Genomic DNA, 12490 nt, shown 5'->3' with positions numbered 1-12490 from the left:
CCTAAACTTGTGGCCTTCAGGCAAGTTTTACTTAGCCTCTGAGTCTGTTTCCTTTTTTTTTTTTTTTTTGGTGAAATGAGAATTTAAAAATTCAACCTCAAAGTGTTAGTGAAATTTAAAAGATATTATACATAATACACATACAGGAGAATCCTGGTACTTAATAAAAGCTCAAAGAATTTTTAAAAGATATTTGTTTTATACAATACACATTACCTAAACAAACAATACCATAATCTGTGACCCACTTGTATGTCTCTTTTCATATCTGCAAAATGGATTCTCTAATTTTACCTTTTCATAGTACTTTGTTCTACTTCCCAGCACTTAATTGTTTTAATTTAATATTAATTAAATTTTCTAATTATTTTCCTGACAAAACTCTTAAGACTGTAACCATTTTCCAAAGCTAGACTCTTGGCTCTATGAGACCAGTGACTTTATAAATTTACAGCTGATGCGCACTTTCTAGCATTGCATGGCTCTTAACATTCAATAAATGTTGGTGAGAAGAATCAAAGTCAAACTTATCAAAGTTCATCTTTCAGGAGTGTTGTGAGGGGCCAATGAATTGGTAAAGTGTTTCCATACGAGAAAAGAAAAACGGCTGAGGGCAGTCTGAGCTACGTGAGATAATGCAAAATTTATCAGGCCCAGAGAGACAAAGAGTGTGGGACTTCACCTAAGCCAGGGGGAAATGGCTCAAAGGTATTTTTTTTTTCTTTCTTCCCAGTAGCTGCCTCACCCTTTATCTCAAGGTCCTAGAATTTGTGACACAAAGAAACGTGAGTGCCAATCAACAGGTAGTTATTGCAATTTGGTAAACAATTTAGGAACTGCCTCTTCTTTTTACCTTTAAAAAGTTACTTGTAAATGCTGCTAACCAATCATATATTAAGAGCAACTTGAGTCTACACTTACAGGTTGCACTCCTCAAACTTGGCCGGAATAAACGCTCCACTTATATTAATTTTGCCTTAGTTTTTCTTTTGGGTTGACAGTTATTTGTAAAGTTGTACAGGTAGGCTTACTAAGTATTAAATTAAGAGTGAGGTCAGGCACGGTGGCTCACTCCTGTAATCCTAGCACTTTGGGAGGCCAGGAGTTTGAGACCAGACCGGGCAACATGGCGAGACCCAGTCTCTACAAAAAGGCAAGTGCTGCTAGTCCCAGCTACTTGGCAGGCTGAGGCACGAGGATCGCTTAAGGCCGGGAGTTTGAGGCTGCAGCGAGCTATCATGATGCCACTGCACAGTAGGCTGGGTAACAGAGTGAGACCCTTTCTCAAAAATAAAGATACTATGGCACCCGTTCTTAAAGAAGAAGGAAGAAAGAAAGAAAAAGTGTAAGAAGGTGAACGGAAGCCAGAGACTCCCAGCACAATCTTGTAGCCTCCAGACGATTCCAAAGGACCAGCATGAACGCAATCTTTAGCAAGAGCGCAGCTCCTCAAGGTTCACAAGGGTTAAGTCTGTTGCCCGGTATTCCATAAAGCGAGGCGGAAGCGCCCAGTGTGAACTATGTTCAACTTCGACCTACAAGGTGGACCAGCCTAAAGTCACCTCGCACAAGGGAGAAACTAGAAGCCAGGGGCTCCCAAAGAGGCTTTTCTCTCTCTTATGCCCCCAGGGTCTGCCGGCCAAGGCGTCTGCCCCGTGACCCTCGTCACCCACCCAGCTTCGGCTAGCTTCAGGGCCACGTGTCACCGGAGGGGGCGTCTCCCGAGCGCGACTGAGAAGGCGAGCCCAGCCGGAGACTCGCCCAGGGTCGTCATGGGAGTTGTAGTTTTTCTCGCGGGCACAGAGGGCTCGAACTCCCCTGCTTTTGCCCGGCCATTAGCATCTCTTTCGTGAAAGTCACTCAAACAATGTATGCCCCAAAATAGATGCAGCCTAGATACCTTCAAAAGAAGGTGTGAGGGGGAAAGAGCACAGCAAGGAAGGCAAACCAAAAGATTATTGGCGAGGAAGAGAAAGGGTTAATAGTTGTCACGCATGCGCACAGGAGGCCCAGCGGGAGGGCGGGGACCGAAAGACGACTCCGAGACCTGTGTTTTCCCCGGAAGTGCCTTTCCTCCTCCCACGTCTGCGCGGACGCAGATTCCTTACCTCACTTGTCTTCGCCCCTCCCAGTCCCTTTACGCGTTTCGGATGCTGGTTGGTGCTTCCTGGTTGCAGCCGCGGCAGTGAGTATGTGTGTGACGGACCCCGAGCCGCCTGCGGCCGCGGGAGCCCTGCCTACCCTCCGCCTCGCCGGCCGGGCTGTGAAACTAGCGCGTGCCCCCTCGCCGGCCTCTGCGTCCCCGACCGTCCTCCACTCGTGGCGGGGCGCAGCTCATGGCACCTCAGCCGCGCGCCGCCCCATGCGGCTTGGCTGTCGGGATGGGGTCCGCATCTCCCTGCTTCTCCAAGGCCCGAAGCCGTGATTCAAGAGGGGCTGGAAGTCCATAGCCTCGGTCGGGGCGGTGTTTCTGCTTATTTGACCTTCCTGTAAGGTTTCACGCGGAGGCCCCGCCGCGCTGAAAGGGAGTCTTTGAGGACCGAGTAGTCCTGGGCCAACTTTTGCCTTTTCTGTCAGAAGCTGCAGCTGCAGCTGTGTGGGACCAGAAATATTAAGGGAGCTGTGTCCTTCCCTCACGTAAAACAAGGAGACATGAGCTGTGTTTACTAAGATTCTCTTTATCCCTCACATTCCGTGAGCCGACAGCTGCCTTCAACTTCAGGGAAGAGCTGTGGTGCAATGGAGAAACTGGCTGGGAGTCAGCAGGCCTGGGTTAGACACGGCTACACCACTGACTCGCTCGTGACTCTGGAAATCTCTTATTTAGGTTGAATTTACGATTGTTTTGGATTACAGGGTTGAATTAGGGGATCCTTAAGGGCCTTTTGTTTTTTTTTTTTTTTTAGCTCAGTGAATAAGTTTCTCTGAGCCAGTTTCTCGAGGTATAAAATGAGCGTTTAATTTGATGACTCTTTCAGGACCCTTCAAAAGCTCTTGACTTTGTGTTTTAAGTACTTAGCCTGTCACATCCATAGACTTTTAATTGGATTGTGTATATTTAGGATAGTATTATGCTTTGGGGACATTTTAGCCTTGTTTTCAAGAGAATCTGAGGGCGTGGAAAGACCTGAGTAAGAACTGGAGCTGGGATTATATGATAGCTTGAAGGGTAAGAGAGTGCATGGTAGAAGGAAAAGGGCTGAGGAAAGATGAAGGAAGTGTTTCCAGGCGGGGTTAGTTGTCATAAAAAGCATGTATGTGTCCCAAGAACAGCTGGGACGTAATGTGACTAAATTTAGCATAATTTTCTCCCACCAAGATACTGTATTCTGTTTTCCTCTCTTTTGGGACCTTTGTTTCACACACGTGGTTTCTCTATCCCAGCCAGATTTGATTCAAAGTGGCAGCCACTTTTGAAGAATGGACAGAAATATTAACCCTATAGTCAGTTGTTTTTCAGCTGTCACTGTGAGGGCAGCTCAAGAGTAAATAAGAAATTTAAGTTGAAAATAAACTACATATTGATCACATTCTAATGAAAATTGGATTTAAAATGAAATTGTGGATTTGATTTAAATCTGCCTGAGATGGATGCCTATATCATCAGGAAGGAACATCTAGGTTAAAAGTGCTTTGGAAGGACATAAGACCAAAATGACCAGTAGTAGGTAAACTGTTAGAGCAGAAGGATTGGCTTTAAAGATTGTGTTAAGTAAATTCTGAAAGCTTAAATAAGCCTTAAGTTGTCTAGTTTGAAAAAACTCAGTGAATTTTTGAATGGTGAGAGCCTCTGTAGTTATTCTCTGAAGCTTTTTTATGTTTAAATTAATTTAATTCTTTAGATAAGTTTCATTCCTATGATATTTTAAGTTCTTATATAGGAAACATCTTTTTTGGTCATGAGATTGATAGTCTTTGAGTACCAATTTGGGAGATTCTTGGGTGGTAAACTGACAAATTTAAATACATGCTTTTCTTTCCAATTAAAATGCCTCTTTCATAGTTTTCATACTCCACTGGGACATAAAATGGATATTTGTGAGGTAAATTTAAGTGTTAGAATCAATGCAAGTATAGCAATGAAGGAATGTTTTTTTTAAAAAAATCTTAATTTGAAATTATTTATTTTGAAAATTTTGTTTTAAAGTTTTAGTGAAAACTCGACTGAGAGTCAGAAATGTGAATCAGTTCTAGCGATGTTTTTAACCAGCTGCATAACCTTGGATAGGCGTAATCTTTTTGTACCTCAGTTTCCTGGTACGTAGATTGAGGAGTCTGTGTATGATAATCTGATTTTGTTATCCAGTTAAGTGTGCTTGGGAATTGTGTATAGGATCAAAAAGCTGAGAAAGCCTTGTGAGTCAGAGTGTGTGTGTGTGTGTGTAAAATATATATTGTCCTCTGAGTATACACTTTAAAAAAAATGTAAATTAAATGCATTTGAACATAATTAAAGCAGTAACATAAACCAGAACAGCCTCAGGCAAACCTTAACCGTGGCAAATAAAAGAGCATGTTATAAGGGAGCACAATTTTCAAGTACAGAGGCAAGGTACAAAATCCTCTTAAAGGCCATAGGGGCTAAATTGTTAAATTCATTTTTCTACGTTTCAGGGGAAGAGATAAATCCTTAGACCCAAGGAAGTCAGTTTTTATTATGGTTCTGAAATCCTTAAACCCAAGGAAGTCAGTTTTTATTATGGTTCTGTAGTTTATTTTTGGCATACATTCACAGGTGTGCCTATGGCTCTATTCTTAATCCCTTTCCTTTGGGATGGCTCCAAGAGTAGTACAAATTTGTAACTCTGTAATTTAGCTCTTTAATTTTTCTGTGCTGCACTGGAATTATGTTTTATCTTAAGTTCACACTGGATCCTCAGGATGGATCCAGTGAGGATTTTGAAGGAAGCATAATTCCTTTGACTTCTTTTAGAATTAATTTACCTATTAAATAAAAGGAAAGGATTCATCTTTTATTTGAATTCCTCTGAGGCTAACATTTCAATATAAACTGATAAATGCCATGAGCGTTATTATTCAGACAGCCACATTCAACTTGTATTGAAATAACAACATAGCAACCTGAAGGACAGTGCAACAAAGGAACAGGTAAATTGTACCTTTTAGAAGAAAAAAGGCATTAAAAGTTGGTTTCTTTATTTTTGGAAAACAAAAACTTCAGCATGAGTGTAGTGCATTTTTGGCTCTTGTTCATTTGATTCTTGGGGTCAGTGGTTCTATTACCAAAACTGCCATCACAACACCCTGACATTTTGGGCAAAGGTTTGGGAAACTAAAAAAATGACTCTTCTTTCTTAATTATATCTATATAGCTAAAAGTGGAAAAAAGAATAAATAAATTGGTATTGTTATTATTTCTAGGCTGTCCCTGATTTTTGAACAAACAACTTATTTTTCCAGAGCTTTCATTTTGATCAATATTCCATCAGTACCTCATTGAAATATCTGCTGTATAGATTTTTGGTTGGTGATATGAGAACTTAAGACTTCGGAATAGTTGAAGACAACTGAGAAATTCACCCCATCATAATTTCTGTATTTTAAATACATATTAAACTTATCAGGGCTGAAGAACAAATGCCTGATGATCTAATTCATTTATTTATTCATTCACTAATTCAAGAAACATTTATAGATGTGCCCCTAAATGCTAGTTACTCTGCTTGGCTTTGATGTTCCATTGTTTTAACAGAATAGGTATAGTTCCTGCCCTCCTGGGGTTTGTGATCTTTGCTTCTGGAAGATTTACTTTGAATAAGTAATTAGAAATGTGATGAGTGTTTTGAAATGTAAAGTACTATGGAAGCCTGTAAAAGGGACACTTAATCTAGTCTGGGTGTGGAATGATGTTTATGCTGAGTTGAAGCCTGAGAAGGATTTAATTCACAGTAGAAAGTAAAGTATTTCACTTTATGCATTTATTCCCAAAGCTGGGAGTTTTGCCTCAATTTTAGGTCTTAATTATTAAGTTAGTGTTTCATATACATTTTTATAACTAGCATGGAAGTAAGCAGGTTTTTCAAATATTTTTATGTATTCTTTTGGCCAAGGATCCTAAGGCCATGAGATTAATTTGTTAATTGAGAATAAACATCTGCACCCAAACAATAAATATGATAATTGTTTCCTGTTGTGGATTTTAGTCATAGTCGAAGTAATATTCCTGTATGAGAATGCATACCTGAAAAGATGAGATAGAGAACCAGAACCAAGGAAAAGACGAAGGATGAATGGAATACTGAGAGCTGCTGAAAATCATTTTGCAATTTTTAACATTTTGGAGAACAAGTGTTTGGCATCAAGCAGTGGTCTCAACCTGTTTTTCCTTTCTAATATACCTTAGAAATATGATACAGTCACGTGCTACATAACAATGTTTTGGTCTTCAGTGGACCACATATATGGCAGTGGTCCCCTGAGATTATAATTCCATATTTTTACTGTACCTTTTCTATGTTTAGATACACAAATACTTGCCATTGTGTTACAGTAGCCTGTAGTATTCAGTACGGTAACATGCTGTACAGGTTTGTAACCCAGGAGCAGTAGGCTATACCATATAGCCTAAGTGTGTAATAGGCTATACCATCTAGATTTGTGTAAGTCTACTCTACATCTAGATTTATGTAAGTCTACACAATGATGAAATTGCCTAACAACACAATTCTCAGAATGTATCCCCACTGATAAGCAACACATAGCTGTATTTCCATTAATAACTATAACTTGATTTGTCGGTAGTTATTCTCATTTGAGAAGGGTGGGCATTATTACAGTAGGTCATAACAGGATTTAGAAATCCCTGGAAAAAAGTTATTTTAATGTGTTTGAGAATGGTGATGGCCTTCACATAGAAGTTGGCTCTAAGGGGTGATATTGTATAATAGGAATGATCTGAACTTTTATAATACATTCTTTATATGACTTTCTCTTTTACAGCATCAAGGTTACTGCCTTTCCATGATGTTTGGTGGCTACGAGACTGTAGAAGCATATGAAGATGACCTTTACCGGGAAGAATCATCTAGTGAACTGAGTGTTGACAGTGAGGTGGAATTTCAGCTATACAGCCAAGTTCATTATGCCCAAGATCTTGGTAACATTATCAAGGAGGAAGAATGTGAAGAAGAGAATGCTGGGAATTCTGAATCATCAACTACTAAACCAGATCAAAAGAACTTAATTGTCCTTTCAGATAGTGAGGCCATCCAGCTATCAGATGGGTCAGAGGTCATCACTTTGTCTGATGAAGATAGTATTTACAAATGTAAAGGAAAGAATGTTAGAGTGGAAGCACAAGAAAAGGCCCAACATCCTTCTGCTGCTCTTCATTCTAATGAGTTGGCTGATAAGGAATGTGAGAGCAATATTGAGAAAACTAAACCTGAAGAGAGATCAGGTATAATCCGAGAGGTCATGATTATAGAGGTCAGTTCTAGTGATGAGGAAGAGAGCACTATTTCAGAAAGTGATAATGTGGAAAGCTGGATGCTACTGGGAAGTGAAGACGATGATAAGGATGATGATATCCTTCTCAACCTTGTGGGATGTGAAGACTCTGTTACTGAAGGTTAGTATCATATTGACCATTTTGAAAGTAGTATCGTCTTTAATATGGAAGACTGCTTTTCCTAGACAAAAGACCAATAGGGTCTACTCCATTTAAATCCTCACCTTTTGGTCTTGTTTTTTGGCTTGTTTCTCATGTGACTCTCTTACCAGTGGCTACTCTAATGGTGGTCTGTCTGATCATCAGGAGTATGTCAGAATACCAAAGACACTCTGCTTCTACTGTAAGCAGATACGTAGCTGCTGCTTCTGTTTGGCTAGAGCCAGTTCTGGACCTGAAATCTTACTTCTCTTCTCTCTGCTTGGTATCACAGGTGAGTACTCTGTCTACCTCTACCATAGGCCCTGTGCTCTCATTCAGCCAACTCTGTTAGGACTGCCTCTTGCTGAGGGATTTGCTTACCCAGGAATTAGCCAGTTAGTAAGCATGGGGAATGCCTGTTACACAGAAGATACAGAATTAGTATTAGGATTTTAGGAACTCCACAATCAGTAAGACAGGAAAATATTAATATGAAGAGCTATAAGTCTAGGGTAGATTGTAGGAGAGAATGCAAATTCTGAGAACTACATCATGGTGGATTAAAATTTTGGTGTTAGCTTTGTCTCCTCTGTCACATGTAGTTAGCTACTCTTAATGCTTATTCCTTTAAAAAGTTCCTTCCTTTCATTTCCCTCTCTTTATGCCTAATGACTAGTCTCTTGCAGTAGTTTCCTAAATGGTCTTGTTTTATATCTGCCCTACAAACCGTTGTTAAGCTAGTAGTCTTGAAATGCTTTTTATTCATGGTACTTTATTAGTGCTCCAGAATCTTTAATGGCACCCCGCTTTTCTTAGAGGAAATGATCATGCTTGGAGCCCCAAGCATGGGGCAAACTTTTGGCAAACTTTTTTAAGGAGCCAGGTAGGAAATATTTTAGGCTTCCAGGCCGTATGATCTCTTAACTACGCAACTCTGCCCTTTTGGGAAAGCAGCCTTAGGTAATACCTAAAGACATGGGAGTGGCTGTTCCAGGAAAATCTTATTTATAAAAACAGGTGGCTGGCTCAGGCTGTAGTTTGCTAACCCTGAGAATTTGATAGCAAAAGGAAGAAAAGAGATAGAATAGTAGTTAGAACATAGAGCAGAATCAAGTAGTTTTATCCAAATAAGGGATAATGTTTTTAGGTAGAAAGGAAGAAACTTTTGAAAAAGGAGAGACTAAACCTGTTTGAAACCTGTTTGATAGATCAAGTTAGGGGTTCTAGGTAAGAGATGGTATCAGGTGTATATGTTGTTGAATTAGTCTTAGAAAGGAAGAGATACACCAGTAATCGCTAAATTATCAGATATTTATAGAAGTATAGAAGAAATAAATTCAGATGGATTGAGGTGGATGAGAGAACATATGAGGATGTGTTTGATTTTCTTGGGAAAATGAAAGCAGAAGTGGGAGAAGGCAGAGGATAATTGGAAGCTTAGAGTGTGGATATTTAAGTGCTGTGGGGAATACTTTTCAGGCAGGGGTTACCAATATTTTGAAGATGACAACCTTTATAACTTGAAAACAATTTGTGGACCCCCCCATGACTATAGTTGTATTTTTAGTTTTTATTGAGAAAATGTGTATTAGAGAAAAGCTACTATTCAGTACTCTTACATGACTTTGTATTTTATTAACCACAGCATTGACTGTATATTTGAAAAATGTTAATTCATATATATGGGAGATAGCCTTTATATAATGCATGCTTCTGGGTACCTACTGAGGTAGCTGATCCTGTAATTCCCCAGGAGTCTGAAACTTACAGGTTAGAAATTGTTGCATGCTAATGAATCAACAATAAGAGAATAAAGCGTTGCTTAGAAGTAGTATTTAGTCAAAATTAAAATAATATGAACTTGTAGTGAACTCACTTTGAAGGATTCTCCACCTTTATCTGGTAATTCTTGGCAGCTTGGAGCAAGAGGACAGAAACCAAATGATCCAGGGTTAGGCATAACATCATAGAAGGCCATAATAACCATTTAGCCTGTTCTTCTTTCTTTAAATTGCCTTCCCCGAGATCATACCTAGTTACATTAATCATTTTTTACTTATTGTCATCAAATTGGCATCTACTTTTCTTAATCATTTTGTTGATTTCAAGTTCCCCATGTATACCTTACTGGATATTTCCATTTGGGTATAATACTGTTTCTGATTTAACATACTGAAAAGAAAGCTTGATAAATTGAAGCTTGTTATCTTTCCTTTGAAATCAGCTCTCTATGTCTTTCTACTTTGCTCTAAAGAATCTTCAGAGATGCTAAAGTTGATAGCAGAATGTGGATAGGTTGGGAAAAACATGAACTAGGTGCTGAATTCATTGAAGAAGTTGGAGCTGTGTGATGACTATGGTAAAGGATGGTGATGAGAAATTGGAAGCTTGATTTAACTGATGATATGGACCTAAACGGGAAGTAGAATGATGATAGATGATGGACATGGTATGGCACGGGAGTAAGAGTGATGATGTGGCCAGGGTGGCCATTCTCATTTTGTTTAACAGGATGGGAGTTAGTTGGAGATAAAGTGTCCATGAAAGAGGGTTACTAGTTACATGGTATTGTTAGCAAAAAGCAGGTATAGTTAAAAAGGAGAGGTATATGGAGGAGGTTCATTTATGAAAATTTTATTGTGTAAGTGTTGGGTAATGAAAAGGAAGGGTAGTCTTAAAGGGTCTAATTAAAATCCATTGATGGATTCTTTTTTTTTTTTTGAGACAGAGTCTCACTCTGTTGCCCGGGCTAGAGTGCCATGGCGTCAGCCTAGTTCACAGCAACCTCAAACTCCTGGGCTCAAGCAGTCCTCCTGCCTCAGCCTCCCAAGTAGCTGGGACTACAGGCATGCACCACCATGCCCGGCCAATTTTTTTTATATGTATATATATATTTTTAGTTGTCCAATTAATTTCTTTCTATTTTTAGTAGAGACAGAGTCTCGCTCTTGCTCAGGCTGGTCTCGAACTCCTGAGCTCTAACGATCCGCCCGCCTCGGCCTCCCAGAGAGCTAGGATTATAGGTGTGAGCCACCGCGCCCGGCCTCCATTGATGGATTTTAAGCAGACAAGTAACATTCACATTTTTAGTGTGGAAAGAATTCTAGTGACTGCATGGAGGTTGAATTGTAGAGTTAGCAGTTTTCAAGATGGGATGGGTGGGTGGGCTTTTTATTGTAGTAATCTGGACTAAAAGTGATGAAGACAGAATTAAAGCTAGGTGGTGTTAGTGGGTATAGCAAGAAGGAAATGGATTTGAGAGAGAGCTTTGGTTGGGAGTGTGGACATAACTTGGTAATTTATTGGATGAAGGAGATAGAAGATTATTTTAAAATCGTAAAGCTGAGGAACACAAAGGGAGCAAGTTAACTGGTAGCTGACTTACTGTAGAACAGGGGTTTCTGGGGCGAAATGAAGGATTGATGGAGGGATAGTGAGAATGGAGTAAGGGCAGCTAAGCCATATACAAATGAAGATTCTAGAGGAAAGGAAGTGATAGATTTAGTCAGGTATGTCTTAAAGGATTGAAGAAAAGGTTAGTAATCAGGTATATAAAGAAATCTCTGGGAAAACAATTTTAGTATTTTGTGTTAAAAATTGACAAGAAGCATGTCTGTTCTTGACCTATATTTTTTGGGAGGGGATATTTATATTTGTTTTTATTGAGGTGAAATTCACGTAACATAAAATAAACTTTGAAGTATTCAATTTGGTGGTATTTAGTACATTCACAGTGTTGTGGAACCATTACCTCTATGTAGTTCCAGAACATTTGCACTATGTCCAGCTGGATGGATCCTGTACTCATCCAGTAGCCATTCCGTTTCCCTCCTTCCAGCCCCTGGCAACCACTAATCTGCTTTCTATCTCTGAATATATTTATTTTGAATATTTCATGTAAATAGATGGAATCATCTAATATATGACCTTTGTGTTTGGCTTCTTTCACTTAGCATAATGTTTTGGAGGTTTATGCACATTGTGGCATATGTAAGTACTTCATTGCTTTTTAGGGCTAAATGATACTTCATCGTATGGATCATCTATTGATGGACATTTGGGTTGTTTTGACCTTTTGGCTATTATAAATAGTGCTGTACTATTATAATAGTTCACAAACAGTAAACATTTTGTGTACTAGTGTTTATTAGAATATCTCTTTTCAGTTCCTTGGGGTATATACCTGGAAATGGAATTACTGGTAATTCTGTGTTTAACTTTTTGAGGAACCTCTGTTTACCACAGTGGCTGTGCCATTTTACATCCCCACCAATAGTATACCATGGTTCTAATTAACTGCATTGTTTTTGAGGTAGAGTTTTTCTATTTTTCATAGAGACAGGGTCTCGCTCTTGCTGAGGCTGGTCTCGAATTCCAGAGCTCAAGCAATCCTCCTGCCTTGGCCTCCCGGAGTACTGGAATTACAGGCATGAGCCACTGCTTTTGGGCCAACTGCATTGTTTTTTATGATGACTTATCATGTTGCACATTTCTATTTGATTTGCTGGTAGGCTGTTATTTCTCACAGTTCTTTTTCCTAGTATTTTGTTTTTTTATGTTTGTTGTAGTTTATGTTGGCTTGCATTTTTCTTTTTTTTTTTTTTGAGACAGAGTCTTGCTTTGTTGCCTGGGCTAGAGTGAGTGCCATGGTATCAGCCTAGTTCACAGCAACCTCAAACTCCTGGGCTCAAGCAATCCTTCTGCCTCAGCCTCCTGAGTAGCTGGGACTACAGGCATGTGCCACTGTGCCCGGCTAATTTTTTCTCTCTACATATATTTTTAGTTGTCCAAATCATTTCTTTCTATTTTTTTTTTTTAGTAGAGATGGGGTCTCGCTCTTGCTCAGGCTGGTCTCGAACTCCTGACCTTGAGCGATCC

The 12490-nt window shown here is 39.5% G+C and overlaps 1 protein-coding gene across 1 annotated transcript in view; it reads left to right on the top strand.

Annotated features, from left to right (window-relative positions):
• The first annotated feature begins 2049 nt into the window (after positions 1-2049).
• Positions 2050-12490, top strand: part of ZCCHC7 (zinc finger, CCHC domain containing 7) — a 250035-nt gene continuing 239594 nt past the window's right edge. The window contains exons 1-2 of the mRNA XM_012655820.1: positions 2050-2185; positions 6961-7591. Coding sequence (XP_012511274.1) covers positions 6982-7591 — 610 coding nt within the window. The 5' untranslated portion in view covers positions 2050-2185; positions 6961-6981. The remainder of the gene's footprint in view (positions 2186-6960; positions 7592-12490) is intronic.

Source organism: Propithecus coquereli, unplaced genomic scaffold (assembly GCF_000956105.1).
Source record: "Propithecus coquereli isolate 6110/MARCELLA unplaced genomic scaffold, Pcoq_1.0 Scaffold114, whole genome shotgun sequence".
NCBI lineage: Eukaryota > Metazoa > Chordata > Mammalia > Primates > Indriidae > Propithecus > Propithecus coquereli.
The sequence above is the reverse complement of the archived record's forward strand: the minus strand, read 5'-3'. Positions and strand labels throughout refer to the sequence as shown.